The 24,862-nt window shown below is 35.7% G+C and overlaps 1 protein-coding gene across 1 annotated transcript in view; it reads right to left on the bottom strand.

The window, feature by feature from the left end:
• man1a1 (mannosidase, alpha, class 1A, member 1) overlaps window positions 1–24,862 on the bottom strand; it is a 217,232-nt gene that overhangs the window by 7,675 nt on the left and 184,695 nt on the right. Inside the window, exons 8-11 of the mRNA XM_689343.11 lie at window positions 17,737–17,852; window positions 12,215–12,434; window positions 10,282–10,454; window positions 6,243–6,358 (exon numbers count right to left, since the gene is read on the bottom strand). Of these exons, the coding sequence (XP_694435.2) occupies window positions 6,243–6,358; window positions 10,282–10,454; window positions 12,215–12,434; window positions 17,737–17,852 (625 nt within the window). The remainder of the gene's footprint in view (window positions 1–6,242; window positions 6,359–10,281; window positions 10,455–12,214; window positions 12,435–17,736; window positions 17,853–24,862) is intronic.

The raw sequence follows: 24,862 nt of genomic DNA, 5'->3' as shown, positions 1-24,862 counted from the left end.
CCACATTGGTACAGTGCTCCCAGGATAAAATGTCATTCAACCGCACTAGTCAAGACAGTGTTATTATGTGAAGATGCGGGACTTTAGCGCTGTCTATGGGTGTAGTAACGAGCAAACAAAGAAAACAAAGCACAAAGCCAGAACATTTCATAGGTAATATTACGTTTTTTTCTGTTTTTGTATGTTCTGAACTTTTGTGCTAATCAGGCAACGCTATTGATGATAACAGTCACTTACTGCATTCACCATACGGCAAAGCAGCTCCAACTCGCACTAAACACTCGGCTTATGCTAGTTTTGTTGAATAAAATCAGCAAACAATGCAAAAAAATATGACAACGAGATGCTGCGCTGCCAGAAACTGGTATTATTGTCGGCTAACGTTAGTGAAAGAGTCATTCGGGGGATTCATTCACAAACGAATCGTTCCCTCCGTCAGTATGAGAAGTGAAAGCAGGAGAGGAGCTGTGTTTCAGGACACGTTTAACAGGGAGGGTGAATAGTACATTTCTGTACACACAAACACAAGCTTTTTGTCAGGAATGCCTGTGCGGTCACTGATCCATCAATGTAGAAAAGTGCTGTAAAATTATAATTTTTGTAATTAGAAAAAAAAAAAATTACATACTAACATCCAGGAAAACTCCCGATCATAGATATATGTGTATATGTGTATATCTCTGGCTTTGGATGGCCACAGTCCTCCACTGTACCTTGGTCCCGCATTCATTTCAAAGGAGCGCTACCCTGTAGCAAGATGGCGGCGCTATTGACGCATTCCGTCCAATAGACAACAATAGGCCAGGCAACATCTAATGTTTATATCTATGACAATTACCCTGTATTAGGTAATGTCAATTAATGCATTTACTAACTTGAACAAACAATGAACAATATGTTCATTACAGCAGTGATCTCCAACTTTTTATAATCCTCGGACCGGTCAACAGGACAATTAAACTGCGGCACAGATGTGGGTGGGTATATGTAGATTGCTAGGCGACCATCAACCATTTTCTCAGAGGATGGCAAGTGGCAAAACATTGCTGCATCTCTGAAGTTTTATTTATGTACAAACTGAATAAACACTGCAGTCTTTGTCAGTTCTTGTCATGTGACTTGCGGTGCGCTCGCATCATTCTGAAGATGTTTTCAACTGTGTGCTCCTGGAAATGTCGCTCCCAATATGCATGCAGACGCCGCGCGCCTGCATTTGAAATAATGAAATTGCACGGGAAAAGACACAATATTTAAATGGCCGACGTCATTTGTGATCTCCAGCAGTTGATCTTCTTGCACAGACCTGCTGGATTCACCTGATTTATTGACAAATGGGTTGCGGATTTATTCCTTTGGCAGTTCATGGGCCCTTCAACTTCTTGTTTTTGTTCTTCTGCGTACTGTTTGTGTTGCTCTGCAATAACACTTCCTAAATACTAGCTGGAAGTAGGTTTGTATGTACCTCTGCGTTGAGTTTCTTCTTGCGTAACCAAGAGAGTACGGTAATACTTCAAATTTTTTTAAACATAAGATTTTTCAGACTCATATAATAAACACAACTGAAATAATTTATTTCTTTTGCAGCTCGCTACCAATTAATCCATGGCCCGGGGGTTGGGGACCACTGCATTACAGTATTTCTTCATGTTAGTAACTGTTAGTTAATGAAAATACAGTTGTTCATTGTTAGTTAACTCGGGTGCATTAATCAGCATGAATGTGGATTTTAATATTGTATTAGTAAATTTTTAACTATGATTGTTAAACACTGCACAATTATCGTTCATAGTTAGTAAATACAATAACGTTAACCAGTAGCTAGCTCTCTGCAACACTCACATGGTCGCCCACTGAAGCTAAGCAGGGCTGCACCTGATCAGTAACCTGGATGGGAGACCACATGGTAAAGTTAAGCTACTGCTGGAAGTGGTATTAGAGGGGCCAGCAGGAGGGGCTCAATCTGTGGTCTGTGTGGGTCCTAACGCCCCAGTATATTGATGGGGACTCTATACTGCTCAGTGAGCGCCGTCTTTTGGGTGAGACGTTAAACCGAGCTCCTGACTCTTTGGTCATTAAATATCGCAGGATGTCCTTCGAAAATTTGCCCAGTGGCCTCTGTCCATAATGGCCTCCTAACTATCTCCATATCATAACTGGCTTCATCACTCTCTCCATCAATCAGCTGGTGTGCCAAAAAAATTCCCACCCAAAAAATGTGTAAAGCGGTTTGAGTGTCCAGAAAAATCGCTATATAAATGTAAGAAATTCATTCTTTTTCTTTTTGGTTTAGTCCCTTTATTAATCAAGGGTCGCCACAGCGGAATTAACCACCAACTTATTCAGCATATGTTTTACACAGCGGATGCACTTCCATGTAAGTAATTATTAATTATTATAATATCTAATGAAACCTTATTGTAAATTGTGACCGATTTCTTTCTTTCAATCATCTGTGTCAGTGATGACGGATGTTGCATGCTAAGAATAATCGTGAATGAATTGCAGCCAACACAGTCTTGTGTCTCAGTCAACCTTGACAGTGACTATTCTTTCACCTGACAGAAAAATTGCTTCATTCATTACATTGCAAGCCAACAAGCTCTCTTTTAGTTAACACAAGTGAGTTTCAGTCCATGGATCATTCATAAACATTTGATATGTACTGCATACCAAAGTGGGAAGAGGTTTCTGAAAAACGGTGATCTAATTGACTGGCTGATCTGATTCCGAGGACTCAATCTCAGTGCTCTGGGATCCAAAGATGCTTTGACAAGTTTATTATATTTCACCTCTCTTTTGCATGAAGAAAATGAAGGTCGTTAAGATTTAACGTTATTTTATGACGAGCATTATAATCACTGCTCCCCCAATTCTCATTAGTTTTACGTTTCCTCCTCATTATTCTGATTGATGATTCTCGTTAGATTGTCATTAATATAATGCATTCTATTTTTGCAATATTACAGTATCAAATTACAGTAATCGACTTTGTGTGAATCAGGACTCTTAAAGTACAGCACACATTATGATTTTAATAATACAAAGTTATTATATAAAATATTTCGTATTCAGGCCTGTCACAGTAATCAGTATATCGACTTATCGCACAACAAGTGGACACGTCCTCAAACATTTTTGGTGATGAAATATATATCGCCCATACATAAAGACCAATCCTAACCACATTTTAGCTGATTGCATAACCTCTTGATCTCTATTAGAGGTTTCAGTGTCTGTATGGTTAAAAAACACTTTAGTATTTACTATAAATTATGACTATTTTCATGTGCGTGCCTGATGATTGAAAATAGCTGTTACTTTTTCTTTTTTTTTTTTTTTACCTTGAGCATTTTTGTTTAGGTTTTTGTTTCAAAGAATAATTATTAAATTGTTTAAATGACTATTATTAAATTAAATATTCTTAGATTTGGACAACAAAATTTATTGCGATATGCGATAATTTTAAGACGCATTATGATGTTATTATGCTGTGTTCACACCAGACGCGGCAAGATCGGCTAAATTACAATATTCGCGCTTCAAATTCACTTCACAAGACGTGCAAATTTGTGTCATGGGCAGGGCTTCTGTCTGCCAGGTGACTCTAGCTGCGTTACTAAGTGGCTAACATGGATTTTATTGAGAGAATAGCTGTGTTTATGTGCTATATGAAGGCTGAAAAACAGCATAGATTTATTTGGAGCCGTGGTTGAATCCACTAGATCCTTTCAGAGGTGCATCCAGCTCTGTGAGCTTATAAACTCCTTCAGAAACTATACCTGGATGATGGAAGCTTTCAGCGGTGCTTTTGACTGAGCTGAGCCCAGTTTGATGAACTGTTGTCAGTGTCAGCAGGATAATTTTCCCACGGGACATCAACAACAAGTGCTAAGTCATTATCACATCCTAATTGGTTAACATGGCGTGAATGTCCGCTGAAGTTCAGATTTTTAAACTCGCTCGAAACATGCAATACGCGCAATAATTGCGTCAATCGAGCAAAACGCTCAACTCGCGCTGCTTCATTTGAGCGAATCGTGTCATTTGCGCCGCCTCATTCACGTGTATCGCACCGCAGGATGTCTATTTGCGTCTTTGCATTGACTTCAATCACTCGAACTTGACGCTTCTTCCGCGTCTGGTGTGAATGCAGCATTAAAGTATCAAAATGGTCTTAAATTGACATGTGCAGGTCTATTTGTATTGGAGTTTAAAATTAATTATATTAATTTTATAAATTTAATATATGTTAAATTATCATGTTTTAGCATAATGAAAAAAAATCTGTACAGAAAGTAGAGTTGGGCAATGTCGACCAATTTGGCATTGTACAATTTTTAATGTAAAAACATTGCGATGGACGATGGCATCGTTTTCGTAGGCGGTGGTGGATTAATTATTTATGAATAATTAACTCATTCATAATGAATTAAATGTTTTTAACCTACTGTTTCAACTACCGGACCCGCCTGGTCTTTGTTTTATCCATAACCAAATCATAAATAAATAAAGATAAGTTACACACAAACTACCACGTGTCAATCTCTTTTTCCGCAGGACTCTGGAGAGGGGTCTGGATGTAGACCCGGTGCAGTGCAATCTGAGTTGCATCCAATACTTTTTAAATGCGCTCACCTAACCCAACCCCTAACCTTACCCATAACAGTGATGTCACTCACTTCATTGAGTGCATTGTGTCCGACATTGCATCGCTGAGTGTGCAATTTCAGCTTGCATCATAAAGACTGCATCCAGATACTAGGCAGAGTGATCTGAGTCATTATAATGCCATCAACAAACTTGGTTGGTAAAAAATGTGCACAACCAACAGTATCTGAAGTTTTTGATAGAACTTCTAAGTACAATAGTGAAAGCAGAGTTTAAAGCAGTGTACTGACGCTCTGACACGTTACCTGATAGATTCAAAAGACCGAAGAGTCGTTACATAGGGACAAGATGAATTAAATATCAAGTCTAACAACTATAGTGAGACTTGATCCAACGGTACATCCTTGATAAAATGTCCGATGTGCAATGCTCTCTGGGGTTTTGTGCTCAAAGCACCTGCTGACTGCCTGGAGCTCAGACGTGCGCATACGCTGCAGCGCATGACAGAGTGTGTGTGGTCACGTGATGTGTGTTTTAAGCGGTATAGTGTGGAAGGAGGGTTTTTCAGAAATGCTAGTTGAAACGCCAGTGTGGACGTGGATCGTTTTCATTCCAAAATGCCATTTTAAAGCTAAGAAATATTAGTGTAAACGGGGCCTAATTGTATATTTTTTGGGGGCGGAAGATTGTGATGCCGGCTTGGCATCGTGATGTCTATTGGCCATCGGCAATGGACAAAAAAAAAAAAAAATGGAACAAAAAAATCACCAATATATTACAGTTTTTGTTCATGTTATTTAATGTTAGTTAATGAAAAAAATGTGTTCATTGTGGTTCATGTTAACTCATGATCTAATGTTAACACATGATTTCAATGCTAATAATGCATTAGTAAATGTTGAACTATGATTAATAAATGCTGTACAGGTGTTTTTCAGTTAGTTCATGTTAGCAAATACATTACATTAACTAATGCAACCTTATTGTAAAGTGTAAACAATAATATGTCTCACCATCATACAGCATAACATATATTTATATATATAAATAAATAGACACACACACACACACACATACACACACACACACACACACACACACATATACATACACATATATACACACACACATATATATATATATATACATATATATATATATATATATATATATATATATATATATATATATATATATATATATATATATATATATATATACATACATACATACATACATACATACATACATACACACACACACATATATATATATATATATATATATATATATATATATATATAAAATATTCTGACATTAACTTATTTAAATATATAAAACAGTAACTGAAAGTGTTTTTAATGTGTCTTAAAGTCAATAAAAAGAAAACAAATATATATATACCTGAAACATCTTTGCATATTATTAATAAAAAAAATATTTTTTTTATATATTTACACAATTATTTTTTTTTTACAAAAAATTATGATTTCTAATCCAATGATTTCTGCCATAAATGAAATCAATAATGTTGACGCATACAATATATTTTTGCCGTGTGCCAAAACCATGCCTGCGCAACAGTTTTGTAGTACAGGCCAGCATTTAATATCTATAAGCACTAGTGCACTCACTTGAGCGTTTCAGCCAGGTAGAAGCTCTGCTGCACGTCATCATGGTTTGGATTGTTGCTGTAAACATCTCGCACTCCGCTGTAACCTCCCTCCACCCTGCAGTGCTTCTCCAGAGCCTGAAACACACGCAAAAATGCAATCGTCAGCATCAACACAGGAAAACAATGCTGCTCACTGGCCTAAGTCACAACAAACACAGCACACTGTCTTTAGCAATACTGGCCCTCGAGATCCACTTTCTTGCAGAGTTCATCTTACTTAAGACTTAAGTAATTGTGAAGAGCTTGGAAGTGTTATGTTGGGTACATACGAAACATAGAATTAAGTATATGCTTGACTAAATTAAATTAAAATTCAATGTAAACACTCAACTAGAGGCAAATTTTTGTTGAGTAGTGCAAATGATGCTGAATGTGTACATCTGTTTCAAAGGCGATCTCACTAAAATTTGAAGATAGTTGGACTTGTGATCAAAAAGGTCACAGGTTTAAGTCTTGACAGCAGAGAGTGAATAACCAGAGCTCTCACTTCCCTCGGCTGAGAATTTGCTCACTGCTGAGGTGAGACCCTTAAATAAGGCACTGATCCCACCTGCTTTTCAGGTGCCGCAGCAATGGCTGCCCACAGCTCCAGGTGTGTGTGTGTGTTCATTGCTGTGTGTGCGTGGTTGGATGGGTTGAATGCAGAGTACAAATTGTGCTTTGCCACATGTCACGACTTTCCTTTAAAAAATTTAATATTTCAAACAAATGAAATCGTAAAAATTTCTTCTCCACTTCTCTGACAATACGTAAAACAGTTATGTTTCCTCGTGACATCAGGCTGAATACTCTGGTCTCTAGACAAACATGGGGATCCTCCATCAATCTGTAGAATTTTTTGCCAATCTTGTGGTCTATCAGGGATAAATTATAAGTTCTCAAAAAGTACCTGCTCAGAAAAGTAACAGCACAGATCACCTTAAGCAGACTAATGATTTATTACTATGGAAGTCAATAGCCCCTTTCACACATACAGACCTTTCCGGAAAATTGCCGGCAATTTTCCGGAAAGGTTGTATGTGTGAACAGGTCCTTTTTGAAAATACCGGTAAATTCGTTCTGGCTATTTTCCGGAAAGAGAAGTTGTAACATTACCGGCAATTTGCCGGAATGCTGCGCTGTGTGAATGCAGATGGAAGATTGCCGTAATAAGCGCGTGCACGTCTAGAACGTGCTGACGTGAAACGTCTGCTTAAGCCAATCACAACAGTCACACGCATTTACGTCCGCGCGGTTTGTGAGAATAAAAGCCTTTGAATATTTTTCCAGACACATTTAGCTGCTAGAAGTTAGTCAGATCACGTTTATATGTTCTTCTTTATGTCAACTGTGTAAATAATCATCGATGAGATGCTTATGATAAGCCGTTGTTTGTTTACGTTCGTGTGCCTGTGAAACAGCCTGTGAGCGCCTGCACACGCACATATTATGAACATCTCGACATGCGAAAGTGATCCTGCGAAAGTTGTTCACAATATTGATCATCCACAGAGTTTGTAATTTAGTCAAATGTTTACAAATACAAGCGCAGCCGTTTAAAGCTCATTTGTGGTGAATGATGTCAGAATTTACCGGTATTTTGGAATGGATGTGTGAATGCTCTTTTCCGGAAAATTTCCGTAACGTCCTCGCCTGTGTGAACAGCGCTTTTTTGAATATACCGGTAAAGTCGTTCCGGAAATTTTCCGGATATTTACCGGTATCACTGTGTGAAAGGGGCTAATGAGTGCCAGAACCAGCATTCTTCAAACTATCTTCTTTTGTGTTTAAAAGAATACAGAAATTTTGGGTGAACTGTCCCTTTAATATGATGTACTGCAGACATCAAAATCTTCTTAGATTAGCCTCTTCTTTAAACTGTATACACTATAAAATACTTGATGTGTTGCAAATCAGCCACTTTTCATGCTAAAACCCCCATCTAACACTTTATGTAATGTTAATGAAACCAGAGCCTTTAATGGGACAGCAATTTGTGCTCTATTTGTGAGAAGCGCTATAACAATCAAACCGATTGGCATTTGTGGTGGTGTTAAAAATGCAGCAAATGAGTTTTAAGATAATGAAGATCTAACAACAAGCAGAGAATCGAGAGTGTTGAGCCAGCAGATTTTACGAGAGGAGAGAGGAATAGCGAGAAGCAGAGATGTGATGTATGGCCTGAAGGGATAGACACATCACAATGGCAATCTCAAGTCATTATGATACAATTACAAGGCTGTAAGATCCTGGCGGTCTCCATTGTCTCTAATCCTGCAGTGCTGAAGTGCGGGGAGCATCTGAGGCCAGGGATAAAGCCTCACCGTGACTCACAGTCTGGCCTACATCCACACACTAATGCGCTGACGTGTTTACCAGTCACATACTGGTTGACGTTATGTAATAAGCAGGAGTGGGAGATAAAAATCAATATGCTGATTTCTCACAGTGTTTCTGGCTGTGAGATGTAGGAGAAACTAACAGTGAGATACAGCATGAGTAATGATATACAGTATATGTATATATTATTTTATAATGTTTCTTATTTTTGCTAACTTCTTGTCTGTACCTCTTAAAAACATGATGAGTTCATGTTGATCATTTCAAAAAATGCTTCCCTTTTCTTTTTTCCTCTTTCCTCCCTTTTATCTCCCCTTCCAATCTGTTACTCTTAGCATGCCATTTTCTATGCCTTTACTTTCTTTACTCTTATCAGCAGTAACAGTAGTAACAGTAATCAGTTATGACTATAACCATTATTGTTATTCATATTATTATTATAATTTCTATTATTATTATTATTATTATTATTATTATTATTATTATTATTATTATTATTATTATTATTATTATTATTAATAGTAGTAGTAGTAGTAGTTCTATTATGATTATTATTATTATTAGTAGTAGTAGAAGTAGAAGTAGTAGTAATAGTAGTAGTAGCAGTAATATAGTTATTATTATTATTATTATTATTATTATTATTATTACTATTATTATTATTATTATTATTTGTATATTATTATTATAATTATTGGTATTATTATCATTATTACTACTATTATTAAAAATAATAATCATAATTATTATTATGGGCGACACAGTGGCGCAGTGGGTAGCATATTCGCCTCACAGCAAAAAGGTCGCTGGTTTGATCCTCGGCTCAGTTGGCGTTTCTGTGTGGAGTTTGCATGTTCTCCCTGCGTTCGCGTGGGTTTCCTCCGGGTACTCCGGTTTCCCCCACAGTCCAAAGACATGCGGTGCAGGTGAATTGGGTAGGTTAAATTGTCTGTAGTGTATGAGTGTGTGTGTGTATGTGTGGATGTTTCCCAGAGATGGGTTGTGGCTGGAAGGGCATCCGCTGCGTAAAAACTTGCTGGATAAGTTGGTGGTTCATTCCGCTGTGGCGACCCCAGATTAATAAAGGCACTAAGCCGACAAGAAAATGAACGAATGAATTATTATTATTATTATTATTATTACTACTACTACTACTACTACTACTACTACTGCTGCTGCTGCTGTTGTTGTTGTTGTTGTTGGTATTTGTTTACATAGATTTTCTGTCTCACATGGATTGGAAGGCATGTTTGTCTTTGGTTTTGATTTATTTCTTTTGTATTTCTATGGTCTTATATTAAAAAACAACTAACAAACAAATAAACAAACAAACAAGAAAACAAACAAATACATAAATAAATATACATAAATAAATATACATAAATAAATAAATAAATAAATAAATAAATAAATAAATAAATAAATAAATAAATAAATAAATAAATATTTTAAACAAAGTTCTTTCACAATTCCGTTATTGGGTATTGTGTGTTTTTTTTTGTAAAATTTTGAGGAAAATAATCAATTTATTCCTAAAAATTAACTCAATTTGAATTTAGAATAAAGCTGCAACACAGAACTGTGATCACTTTCTGGATACACTGCAAAATATAGCCAGTATATTGTGAGTTAATCTGTGATTCCCACTGGGAGTAATAAGAATGACGTGAAATCCGTACCTGCACTGCCTCCCAGCCCCATTGTCTGTATTTGGGGTCATGGGTAAACCTCCACATGTACATGTACGTCTCGATGACCTCTGGCCTCAGGATGAAGTATTTCTCGTTTTGCCGAGTGGCGATGGCCTCCACGCCGCCGTCGAAACGAAACGCCTCAGGACCCAGTTTCAGATCTAAAACACACAAGCAGACAAATTTGAGATGGAAATGTTCATGCTGACAAGGGATTATGGGATTACATTCCTGAGATGAAGAGAAACACTAGCTGGATGTGGATTAAGGGTTGTGGCATAATCTGAACCTTTGATAATCTGTGCACGATTAAAATACCTACGCATTATGAACAAGCCAGTGATGAGGGTATATGTGTGTTTTAACAAGTGCCAGAGGGATTTGTGTGTGTGTGTGTGTGTGTGTGTGCGTGTGTGTTTGTTCAGGGTTGACTGAATTAGCAAAAAGCTACTTGACTAGTACAGTCAGAAATCTCCTGCCAAAGCACAGATGCAGTAAAAGACTTCACTGGGTGAAGATTATTGAGGGGAAAGTACTGTTTTCTTATATATATATATATATATATATATATATATATATATATATATATATATATATATATATATATATATATATATATATATATATATATATATATATATATATATATATATATATATATATCTCAAACATGTTTAGCAAATGTCACTATTTAACATAATAATAATAATAATAATAATAATAATTTAAAAATAATGGTTAAAAAATGTAAGAATACAAGAAAACAAATATGCTATGTTTAAAACAAATATGTAAAAAAAAATTAATATTTGTAATCAAAACAGTGTACATTTAATTATTTTACAATTCATATAAAATGTTTTACTGTGATTTTCCACAACACTTTATTACTGTAACATTTAATACATATTGTGTATATAGTTTATATATACCCAAGTATTATTTACATATTTGATTTAAAACCCAAAGTATAACTTCCCGTTATATTAATCATCATTTCTTATTCTCCTTTAAGTTATTTTGAACCTAATTCAATACTTTTTTAACTGTCTTAATATATTAGGTAACAACTTTATTCTCATTACCATTATATAGTAATTTTTACCAATATATACATTTTTTTTTAAATTAATTTATTTATTTATTTATTTTTAAGATTCTTCTAACCAGAATAGGTCAATATTTAACAATCTCTATTTCTAAATATTTCCCTGATAATGTTTAACAGAGCAAGAAAATTTTCACAGCATGTCTGATAATATTTTTTCTTCTGGCAAAAGTCTTACTTGTTTTGTTTCGGCAAGAATAAAAGCAGCTTTAGATTTTTTTAAAACCATTTTAGAGTCAAAATTATTACCCCCTTTAAGCTATTTTTTTATAATATATATATACGCCTTTTTATAATATATATGCCTAATTACCCTAACCTGCCTAGTTAACCTAATTAACCTAGTTAAGCTTTTAAATGTCACTTTAAGCTGTATAGAAGTGTCTTGACAAAGATCTAGTCAAATATTATTTACTGTCATCATGGCAAAATCAATAAATAAATCAAAATAAGATAAAATAAATCAGTTATTAGAAATGAGTTATTAAAACTATTATGTTTAGAAATGTGTTGAAAGAATATCTAAATATTAATAATATTAAATAAAAATTGGGAGAAAAAGTAAACAGGGGGCTAATAATTCAGGGGGGCTAATAATTCTGACTTTAACTGTGTATATTATGTATAATAGTGACAATAATAACAATCAAAACAACAACAATAATCATAAATAATAATAAATATTATATTTTATAATATCTTTCTAGTAAATAAAATAGGGGGTCAAAACAGGCTTAGTATACACACACACGCACACGCACACACAGGAAACATTTACTACTAATTGTTTAAAGATTGTGAAAGCCCACTCACTTGTTCGGACGTAAGACTCATGACATGTGCGGGCGATCTCAGCCGCGAGCTCCATCTGGTGACCCGTCTTCTCATCAGGGGCTCCGTCTGCTCCTAAAGCGATCATCCCGCCGGCGAAGCAGGTCAGGTGACCCATCTTGTGCTCCAAGAGTCCACCTTTCCATTCGGCGATATACGTCAACCCTCCGCTCGACTTCCGGATCAGATTTTTCTCAATCGCCTGCGCACAGAGCACAAAAACTACAGATTAATTTAAGTGGCTTTTCAACATCAGTTTCTTCACTTAGTGTTTATCCACAGTGTGTGTGTTAAGAACTTTGTCCTTGTTTGAATAAGTTTTTTGTGTGCTAGCTTAATACAAAAGGAAACATTCAAGGCTTCGGAGGGATTCGATCCTCTCAAAAGCGTCATGAGAAACTGTGTAAGGCCCGAGGTAAGGGAAAACCATAGCAGAGATCAGGGTCACAGCTGTGTGTCAGAGATGTGTATTTACAGAAGCATCGCGCACACACACACACACACACGTACACTCGGGAAATGAGATTCTTATCTGTCTGGAAAAAAACGGCCTCTGTGCGTTTGAATGGAAAACTGGAAATGTTTATAATCACCATGGCACCAAATGGACGTAAGAAACAAGTAATGCGTCTGACTCTCGCTGTTTCTTACATCACTCTCTTTGTACTATTATTTCATCATAAATGTGGCAGCAGTGTTCTGGAAAAGCTCTCTTTCAATTCCTTGAATAAAATATTCTGTTCATGTAAGGATGTCTTTTTTGTTTATACAGTATAGCAGATTTGATTCAACACTAGGTATGTTTTCATCCAAAGATGCTAATTGAAATTTAAATACTACATACTCCTGTACTTTCCTTATTATTATTATTATTATTATTATTATTATTATTATTATTATTTTTGTCTATGGGGATTATAAAAAATTCATCCTGTGATTCCTGTCCAATCAAATCGCACATAGAAGGCAAATCGCCTCATAATGAACTACCCCAAGACATGAGCTATTCATAATTGCAGCAAACTGTTTGGAAGCATTAAAAGTGTCCAAAAGAAGATGTCCAAAATCTTTACACGTATTGACTCACAGACTGACACTGATGAGAAGATTACGGATGTTTACTGTGTGATGACCGAAATGGCCTTGACAGCCAGCAGGCATAGGTCAACATGACGTCAGATTAACGTTGTACGCTAACGTTGTGGGGACTAGGCATGGGTACCAAAACTCTGTACTTTATTGGTATCAGTACTACATTATAAAAGACAGAAGTATCGATAAGCTCTGGCGTTAACGATTCTGCTATCGGTACTGGAGAATTATTGCTGAATAAACATTACTTACAGTAGCATAATTTCCTGACCAACCTTTTCTAATTTAGATCAGCTGTGTTTCCAAATATAGCCTATGAATAGCCTAATATTAAACTATGCTTATTAAGAAATTATAAAAACATTTTTTTACATTGCAAGATGCTTTAAAACTGTATTAAAAACACAGTCAACTCCCAAAACACTGTTAAGTCATTTATGTGAACGCGTTAATGAAAAATCATAAACATGATCTCATTTAACTGCATTTTGCAACTCAAAGATGGTATTTTCAACTGCAGGGAGCACAATAAATCAAGAATGGTCCTGACTTTTGCCAGAAAAGGCAAACATGTTGATTTTTCTCCAGAAGAATGGTTAAATCTGAGAGTCATTTTCCTTCAAATAATTGTACACTTTTTTACAGGAAAAAAAAATTATTTGTTTTACAATTATTGGTTTCATTTTATATTACATTAAAAATGTAATAATAAAATAAAAGTTGTTAATTCTCAATTCTTCAATTTGTTTCATTAAAAAATACAAAAAAATAAAAAATAAATAAATAAACGATAAGACAACCGGTAAAGAATCGAACAGATAAGTGGTATTAATAAAACTAGTGATACAGTTAAATCCTAGACGATACCCATCCTTAGTGGGGATGTTGCAGTTTGTTTTGGAAAGAAAATCATTTTGAAATCAGTACCCAACGTCAGGCCGGCGTCAATGTCCAATGTTCAACCTAAAATCAATGTCTAATGATGTTACAGCTTTACGTTGTGTGAATGTTACCACTATGATGTCCGTCAGATGTTGGATTTTGGTTATGTATTATTTAATATTTTATTTATTATTTTATTTGGCTTTATTTTATTGAATATTTTATTTACTATTTTAATTAGTTTTATTTGATCTAAAATGTCATTAAATTTTTATGTAGTGTTATTTTATTTTATACTTTATTTAATATTTTTTGTTTTATTTGATGTAATATTCAATTTAATATTTTATTTTATTTGATTTGATTTAATATTTATTATTTAATTTATTGTTTTATTTAATATTTTACTTAGTTTTACTTAATCTAATATTTTATTTAATATTTTATTTAGTTTTATTTGATATTTTATTTCATATTTTATTTAGTTTTATTTTATTTGATATTTTATTTAATATTTTATTTAGTTTTATTTTATGTATTATTTAATATTTTATTTCATATTTTACTGAGTTTTATTCTATTAAATGTTTAATATTTTTTTTTATTTTATTTGACATTTCATAATTTTAGTTTTATTGTATTTATTATTTTATTTAATATTTTATTTAATATTTTATTTGTTTTACTTCTGTTTATTCGACTACATACAATAGAATTTCTCCAGAAGAAAAAAAAAATAATAGCAAGATTTTTTCAAACTTTGTTAAACATCACTTAGTCTGCCATTTAAGAATGACTAAAACAATAATTGGGATGCCGTTTTACCAGACTAGTCTACTTATTCCAATCACATGATGCCTTGAGGCAAAGTCACATGAGCTTTTGTAAAGTATGATGAAGTAATAATCTTGAATGTGCTCTCTGTCTGTTCAATACTGGATCTTATATCACTGGAATAACAACAGACAGTTCATTATCCCATGTATAACTACTGTCCCAAACAAACACAGACATGGATATGCAAATACTGATTTTAATTTAAGTTATGCTATACCGCAAAAAGAAAGCAGTCTAGAAAGAGGCATAAAGCCAGAACAGAGCACAGTTACTTTAGCGTTCAGCATTTCTCTAATAAAGCGATAAACTCAAACTGCTGCAACACATCAGCCATCATTGCCGTGATGTCCTTACTTTTCCAAACAGCGCAAATAATCGAATGCTACAGCTGAGAGGAGCAGATGAAAGGAGATGATTGAATGGCCTATCCATGGTTAGTGAGATAAATTAGGTGAGATCAGGCTGTACGGAGAGAGTTAAAGGCCTGATCAAGAGCTTTCTGTAGCGGTAATGAAGGCTCTGGGTAAAATGGTGGACAGAATGGCTGTGCAATAAGCTTTCTATGAAGGTGACCGACATAATGCACTTCTTTTCTTGGATGACTGGCCTGGAGTCCAAAGTGTGTGTGTGTGTGTGTGTGTGTGTGTGTGTGTGTGTGTGCGTGTTTGAATGACTCTAGGGAGGAAGCCAGACAGACGGCCAGAGGGACAGCATTATCTTAGGCAGGTTGAGATGGTTCTCTCTAATGAAAGTCAGGATTGAGTTCGTGGTCTGTAACAATCAGTCTGCAGCAGCTTTCCAAAGCTCTCATGTATGGCTCAAGCAACACTCCCGCACACACTTTACATTTTTACAGACACCTTGAAGTGGAATGCTAACTTGCAACCTGAAAACCTGCAGAAGACAAATTTCTCAATGTCCACGCTTAGGGAGAACAAACTAAAATTTACAATGCAAACACACTCAATTTATGCAGTGGAAAAAGACTGGAAAAACTCGAGGGGAAAAATTTACAATGGAAAATAGAACCTCTTTTGTTATTCTAGTAAATGCATTTTACATTGATGATTTTATATGTAATGCTTTTTATTTATTTTAGCATTATTTATAAAGGACATTTAAATTAAAAAGAGAAAAGGAAAAATGACAGCAATACTGATAAATAAAAGCAAAAATCCTACAACAGCTGCGCATAACGTGCATTGAGCAACCATTTGAATACTGATAGGAGTTAAAAATGTAAAAATAAGAAATATTCCTGTTACAAAAACACATTGATCTACTTTATAAGAAATGAGTTAACCCCTTGTCTTTTTTGTCCCCAGATTGTGTCTGTAAAGTTTCATTTCAAAACACCTATCAGATTATTTATTATCCGTTTCAGAATATTGGATTTTCTGCTCTGGACACAATGTAGCTGTTTTATTTTAGCCTTTAATGCTTCACAATGTAGCTGTTTTATTTTAGCCTTTAATGCTAGATCTTCCCACCCACCGTTCCCACGTGCCTGTTAGAATGTGCCTCAATCTCTGCATCTGCTACATCAGATAAACAGCACAGTGACGGACATGAAAGAAGCAGATCTTTTGTGAGAAATACTACAGGAAAAACTTTCCCAATGCTTATTTGATGTATTTGTTGTGGAGTTAATTTAGGCCTTTCTGCAATGATGAGTGAAACACAATGTCGTTATAAAGTTCACGCACATATACACACACACATTTTACTTCGCACTGGAAATTGCATTTTTGCACAGCAAATGTGACAGAATGTGTCCACAAACTGGGATTGAAGCGTCTTCTTTTATAACTGTACTGACATATGGCTGTGGTAATAAAGAGGGTAAAATCGCTGGTACATCATTATAAACATGCACTGTTTTAACAACATTTTAAACTTGTTAAACTCATTTTGGATCATATTTGATGATGACTGATGATCACGGAGAGCTGAACAGATCTTTTAATCCCAGTTGCTTTGCCCACATTCTGTCTTGTCTATACGATTATACTCATTACAGAGTATACAGAGTCATTACAGAGACATGTTCATATGCTACTGTCAATCAATTTGGTGGGTGGGGAAACCGCACTCCTACATCATGTTGCGTTGGGTCGTAAAATGGGAAGGATTTGAATCCTATTTTAACATCAGGACATTAAAAAAAAGAGACTCGTTGTCTTTATATCAGCCCAATATGACTGGAAACACTATACCTACACAGAGTTCTGTCCAAACAGCTTACAAAAGATGGTTTTCATCATATGTGTCTTTTTGATGCACTTTAAATTTAGCTTTAAATTAAATTAAAAGTCACTATCCAACACCTTTATAAAGCTTAGAAGGGACAGGATAGAATGTTAAACTATTACGACTGTGTTCGAATGACAGAAAACAAAGTCATATACACCAAGGATAGCTTGAGGGGGAGTAAATAATGTGATGATTCCTATTTTTCATTCAACCTTTCCTTTAAGGCTTTTTTTTGTTATCTAGGGTCACATATATGAGCCCAACTCTCAAAATCAACTAGAACCACACATAACTGAAGTGTGGGTATCTTGAGTATTTTGCTGACACAAGTATTTTTTTCTAGAAGCCAAAGTCAGCAGCGACTGGCCATTTGATCAGGTGCCCTGTAGAGTGTAAGATTTCTCTGGGTTTTTTCTCGCTGTGTAACAGTGGTCTTTTACCTGCAGGGCATCATAGTAGAGCTTTTTTCCTTCCTCGTCAATTTTGTCTGACATGAGCCAGGCCTTCAGCAGGTATTCGTAGAAACTGTCCCCTAAGCCTCCAACTGAGACGTGATCTGCAACACAGCAAAAACAGCAAGTGTTTGGAAAACCCCCCTTACACATTTATCTGCAGTCACAATGGTCTCCCTTAGGACTGCATTAAACAGAATAAACACAAATTATGGGACGTAAACAAACACACACACAAACTCTCACACAGCACAAGAAATATGGAGAGAATCTCTCATCTCACTGTATTGGTTTGTATAGTAAAATAAATTGTTTGGAGTTATGCAGCAACAACCTGGAGTGATTCACCTTCATTATGCATGTCAAAACATAGTAGAGTACACTGCTTAATGTTAATACTCCATAAAATACACTATAATAAACAATGAATGTTAATTTTTAAAATATTAATATTTAATTAAATGAAATATTTCCAATAGTACTGTACTAAAACACTAAGGTCTTTATTATGACATAAAAGTAGTACAGCATGCATATGTCACCCAAAAACCCAACCAGAACATCCAAGTGACCAATAAAAACACCCTAGCAACCTTTTAAAACTTTCTAGCTAGTCTTAGCAGACCCAATCAACCACCTAAAACACACTAACAACTCTGAGCTCTCTAGTAAGTGCACATTTTTAAGTCATCAAAGCAATTTCTACACCCCCCTATTAACCACTTAAAACATTTCAGCAACTATCTAGAAAACTCATTATCATTTAGAACATCCTAGCAAGTAGCAACTGTGTAGCATCTCCTAGAACACACTACTAAAACACTCTAGCAACGAAAGCACCTAAATCATCTTAGCAACAACCTAGAACACCCTAGCAATCACCTGAACACTTTAGCAACTACCTAGAACACTCTTAATAATCAATAAAAACAACTTGGCATCTACACAAATTATCTTAGCAATGACCTAGAAGACCCTAGTTACTAACTAAACACTCTAGCAATTAACCAAGAATAGCAACTACAGTTCCTAAATCATTGCAACAAGCTAGAACACCCTAGTAACTAATTTAAATACTCCAGCAACACCCTTGTGACTACTTAAACACTTCAGCAACTGCCTAGAACACTCTAGTAACCACTTAGAACACCCTGACAACCACCAAAATTATTTTAGCAACAACCTAAAACACCCTAGTTACCATCTAAACACTCTAGCAATTATCTACAACACCCGAGCAACCACTTAAAACGTTTAAACTACCTACTGTAGAGCGCTCTATTAACCACAAAGTTAACAACTACAGTACCTACAGTACCTAAGCTAACAACCTAGAACACCTAGAACTACCTTAAACACTCAGGCAACACCCTGGTTTATATAAAAACACTTCAGAAATAACAGAGAATATTCTAATAACTACTTCGAAAACCCTGATAACTACCAACATCATCTAAGCAACAACCTTCCTGCTGAAAAAAAACAACAACAAAAAAAAAAAAACAGCTTAAACCAGCCTAGGCTGGTTGGCTGGTTTTAGCTGGTCTACCAGCCTGGTTTTAGAGGTGTTTTGGCCATTTCCAGGCTGGTCAGGCTGGAAAATAATCAAGAACACTTTAATAACCACTTAGAACAACCTGGCAACAAACACAATTATCAACAACCTAGAACACCATAATTACCACTTAAACTTTCTCTCAATAACCAATAGCACCCTAGCAACCACTTACTATGTACTGTATAGCACTCTAATGACCAATTAGAATCCTCATAGCAATCTGGTTTTGGCTAGACTCCCAGCCTGTCTAGGCTGGTCAAGCTGGTTTTACTGTAGCTGGTCATCTCCCAGCCTGACCAGTTAGGACCAGGCTGGAAATGGTTAGAAACCAGCCTGGAAATGGCCAAAACCCCTCTAAAACCAGACTGGTTGACCAGCTAAAACCAGCTAACTAGCCTAGACTGGTTTAAGTTTTTTTTTTCATAGGGCAGAACACTATAGTTGATAGTTAAGCACTCTAGAAATGACCCACAACACCCTGGCAACCACTTAAAACAACTGAACTACTGTAGAACACTCTTACCACTAAGAATACACTAACAATGACTGTACCTTAATAATCTTAGCAAGAACCTAGAAGAACCATACTAAGTACTTTGAACACTCTAGAAACTACTTAAAAACACTTCAGCAACTACCAAAACACTTTCATAACCACTTAAGCCTGTTTTACACTGCAAGCAGCATGTGTTTTTTTCTGCGTCCATGTTACAGATTAGAGCTTTCATACCGCATGCAGAAGCAGCGCGTCAGTGCAAGACGTGAGCATCGTTGAAGCAGCAGTGCCACAATAATTTCGGCGCTGGGTCTATTTTTGCTGCGCTGCTCACGCTTAATTAAAGTGACATTGCATTGATAATGACCAAAAACACATTGTATGACAGTAGAAAGTAGCAATTCAATCAATTGAACTTAAACGATTAAAAATGGCAACAAATATTTAGTTGGGGCCAAACTCCAAACCAAAATTAAAACAATTTTAGAATCAGTTTTGCGTAAGTTGCACACTTGTTTGATCATGTATAAATACCATTATAATAATTAGATTGTATAAATATTATTATAACTATAGACCTACATCATCCTGACAATCAAAAATAAAATTACATGATATCCCAGGCAATTGTCTTCTGACCGAGTGCACCAGAAAATACATGAATGACACTCCTCATAGAGAGTGAGAAGCATACAGTTCTTTAGGATATATATAATTTGTAAAATAAAGACTTAGGTTAAGTAAATAACATAGGTAAAAGTTGCAGCGGGCCTTGGTGCAGATTAAATAAAAAAAAAAAAAGCGTATTTATGGATAGATGGGTAACTAGATAGATAGATAGACAGAGATAGATTGATCTGCACGCTGCAGACCCAGTCGGTGCGAAAGGCAAATGCCTGCGCGTTGCTTCTCTTCACACGCGCTGTGCACGCGCTGCTCATTCTCTGCTTGCGCTAGCAGTGTGAAACAGGCGTTAGAACAACCTGGCAACTACCAAAAATATCAACAACCTAGAACACCATAGTTACCACTTAAACTTTCTAGCAATTACCAATAACACCCAAGCAACTACTTAAAACAATTGATCTACGTACTGTAGAGCACTCTAATAACCAATCCGCTTAAGTGGGACGTCACGCGAAGCGGCTTCCGGGTCCAAGCGCTCTATTCAACTGAGTGGGGAGACTCATGAAATGGTAATAATAAACGTTTACAAAGCGATTTAATACTTTTGAAAGTCACGATCGCAATTTATATGTCCATGCCTAATATCCGATGGCCAGAAAGTGATTATTTTTTTATAAATTGTTAAATTTTTGGCATTTGTGATGCAGCAAGCCCAGAGATTGTTGTGTACACTATGATTTTATATAAAATTAACTTTAATGTGTGATAGGAATAAAACGTGATCATAAACGAATGATTTCTCCACTCAAATGAATGGCGACTTGAACCCGGAAACAGTATTACATACGTCATCACTTAACAAGCGGATAAATGTCTTTATAGCAACCACACAGAACTCCCTAACAACTATTTTTCAACACTGTAGCAACTATCTTGAACATCTTACTTGCCACTAAGAACACTAGCAACAACCTAGAAAACCAACAACCAATTAAAACACCCTAGTAACCACTTAGAGCACTCTAGCAGCTATCTACAACCCCCTCAAACAACTATCTGGAACTCTCGCTTGCAACTACAGTACCTAAATCATCTTAGCAACTAATTCATCACTTAGAATACTAGCAACAACCTTCAAGACCACATCAACCACTTAAAACCCCACAGTAACCACTCAGAACAATCTAGCAACCAACAACTACAGAACACCCTAGTAACCACTTAAATGAAGTTCAGGTTCTCATCAAATCTTCTGATCTATCAAATGGCTTCTAGTATCTGACATGTCCCACCCACTTTAAAACACTGAGTGATAAAACAAAACCCTACTGGTTGTTTTTTTTAAAAGGGGAGGAGCTACTATATGCCCCACCCTGTCTTTATATTTTAGTTGAGATTCATTTCTTAGATTCCTTGTAAGCATATCCATGTGGCATTTAAACTTCAGCTGTATTTTGCTTTATGTAGTGATATCTTGGATGACGCAGGTGTGTGAGTGTAAAACGAATGTGAATGTGTTTGCAGGTGGCAGTGTGTTTAGTGCTGTCCAGTCCACTGTGTGTGAGAGATGAGAATCTGTGGGTCGACTGTCTAACCGATGACCAAGCTCATGAATATTTATACCTCATTAGGCCCTTGTTTGTTTTATAGATACATCACGAGGAATCATACACTGCTGAGCTACTATTCAGAGCGAATGCGTGAAAAAGGAAAAGCCAGCATTTTGTTTTCATTCAAAGTCCCAATTCAAATGTCAAAGGGGTCTTTATGGTGGCCACTTAGTCTGGCGGCGTTCTGCAAAAACGTCTGAAATAGGCAGGTTTTTGTTAATCTTCCTCGGGGATATTCAAATTATGCAGCTCATGGGCCAAAATGTGCACCAGGGAGCGATGAATAAAATGACCCGGTAATAGCCAATACTTGACTCTCATATGGTTTTAAAATGTGCAGTGAGCAGCAATTACAGCCGCATGTGCCACATTCTGTCACAAGTGCTGTTCTTTTTAATTGCTAGAATATGAAGGTGAATTTAAAATGCATGTTTTATAGATGCTGCCAAGACTGTCAATAATGTAACGTCACATTTAATAAACCTTCACATATATCTCATTATGCAATTGTCAAGAAGTATTGCGCTATTCATCTGTAAAATCAATAATTGTGCTATCTAATACTAAGTGGATGCATCAGTCCATGGATAAACTTGCATGCTTTCATTTTACCTTTTGGTTTCACACACGCATATTTAAATATGCTGTAAAAGGTATGTCACCCTGTGCCAATCAGTGATGACAATATTTGCATATTCTGAGGCACTGCTTCACAATTATTGAAAAAAAAGTGTCTTTTTATAAAAATAATATTAGTAATGGAAAGCAAAGATGTTCATAAATTTTGAAAATGTGCATAAATGAGTAGGATAAACGTTGTTTCTGATAAAATCCACATAAACAATAATGGGGCAAGGCAGTGGCGCAGTAGGTAGTGCTGTCGCCTCACAGCAAGAAGGTCGCTGGTTCGAACCTCGGCTCAGTTGGCGTTTCTGTGTGGAGTTTGCATGTTCTCCCTGCCTTCACGTGGGTTTCCTCCGGGTGCTCCGGTTTCCCCCACAGTCCAAAGACATGCGGTACAGGTGAATTGGGTAGGCTAAATTGTCCTTAGTGTATGAGTGTGTGTGTGTGTGTGAATGTGTGTGTAGATGTTTCCCAGGGATGGGTTGCAGCTGGAAGGGCATCCGCTGTGTAAAAATCTTGCTGGATAAGTTGCTGGTTCATTCCGCGGTGGCGACCCCGGATTAATAAACGGACTAATCCGACAAGAAAATGAATGAATGAATGAATAAACAATAATGGAAACACATTTACTGAATAAATTCTAGCATGCAAATCATAAAAGTCATGTGATTTTTTTTACAGATCATGTGATAACAAAAACGAGTGTGATGGGATGGCATTAATGAACAAACCAGCAGACTGACCACATTGAAATATGATCTTAAATGTTGCTTTGGTCATTCTAAAATTCCTCATCCATTTGATATTATTTCCTCGCTATAATCTGCCTCTTTGGATTTAATTTTTGCAGCTTGTTCAAAAAATTTATATAAAATAAGGTGAAAAACAATTCTTGAGATTTTTTTGAGACAATTTATGTGTTTTAAGTTCTATCCACCTAAATTTGTTGCATTAACTTAATCAATTTGTGTTGGGACATGAATGAATTATGTGGAACCCTGAACTTTTTACAGTATGCAATCTGGAAACAGCTGAACTTGCTCACAAAAAAGATCTCTTTCAGCAATCACCCGCTAATAAACTTGTGGCAGACTAGATTTGTCCTGAGGCCAGATTTTGAGCACCTGATTTAACTTCTAAAACGCATAAGATGGCATTTCCCTGTGATAACACACACAATCGCACTGAAACTCCAATCTGTCCTGCGCTGTTGGTGAGAGTGCTTCATTGTGAAAAGGAGCTGTGAGGTCTTCTGTTGCTAAAAGCTTGACAGCAGGAAATGGGAGTTTTAGCTGTCAGCTCTTACAGTGATTCCAGAGCAAAAACCTGAAGACCAGCTGAGCTTATTACCCAGCAGACACAGAGAACGTGTGAAGCCTCTCAGTACAGCAGTGAAGCCCTCAAACAGACAACACACATCAGATACTCTACAGATAACTACACCTTTCCTCCTTAGTCACAATCCAACATAACCTCGCTTAAAGCAAAGCACAAAATTACAGCGCATTAGATTGATCTTTAATGTTCCAGCCGAGACACTGCAGGGAAAAAAGAAAGAAAGAAAAGAAAACAGGTTTTTCATGCGTCTGTTGTTGCTGGGATTTTTTTGCCTTTGAACAAATGTTTTTTCTTTTCTTTTAATTATAATTTTAAGTCTAAAGAAAAAGGATAACACCTAACATACACTTGTGAATGTTTCTTTTGTTGCACTGTTTGTAGATTTTAAGTACAATGGATTTTCAGATTTTTTTTCTCAAATGTAGTTTTTTTTCTTCTTTTAAGTTAACAATCAATTTGTGTTGAATGAATTGTGTGGAACCCTGCATTTTTACAGTGCACTTCATACTATAATACATACATTATATATATATATATATATATATATATATATATATATATATATATATATATATATATATATATATATATATATATATATATATAAACAACAGTTCTGTTTGGTTGTCAAATCTGATTGGCGATATTATGCAACATCAGAACTCACCATTGTGTATTACTCCGCCCACATAGAGACAGCAGATTAAACTAGAGCAAATAAACTCACTACAGTTTGCCAAATATTCCAGCTGTTGGACAACATAATGTACTTTTGAGGCTTTTTTTAGGTGAGATTGTAGTTGTTTAGATTGCAACTATGCAGTTTATTTATAAGGATAGTGTCTATTTTAAAATATTTAT

This window comes from Danio rerio, chromosome 20 (genome assembly GCF_049306965.1).
Source record: "Danio rerio strain Tuebingen ecotype United States chromosome 20, GRCz12tu, whole genome shotgun sequence".
NCBI classification, from domain to species: Eukaryota; Metazoa; Chordata; class Actinopteri; order Cypriniformes; family Danionidae; genus Danio; species Danio rerio.
The sequence above is the reverse complement of the archived record's forward strand: the minus strand, read 5'-3'. Positions and strand labels throughout refer to the sequence as shown.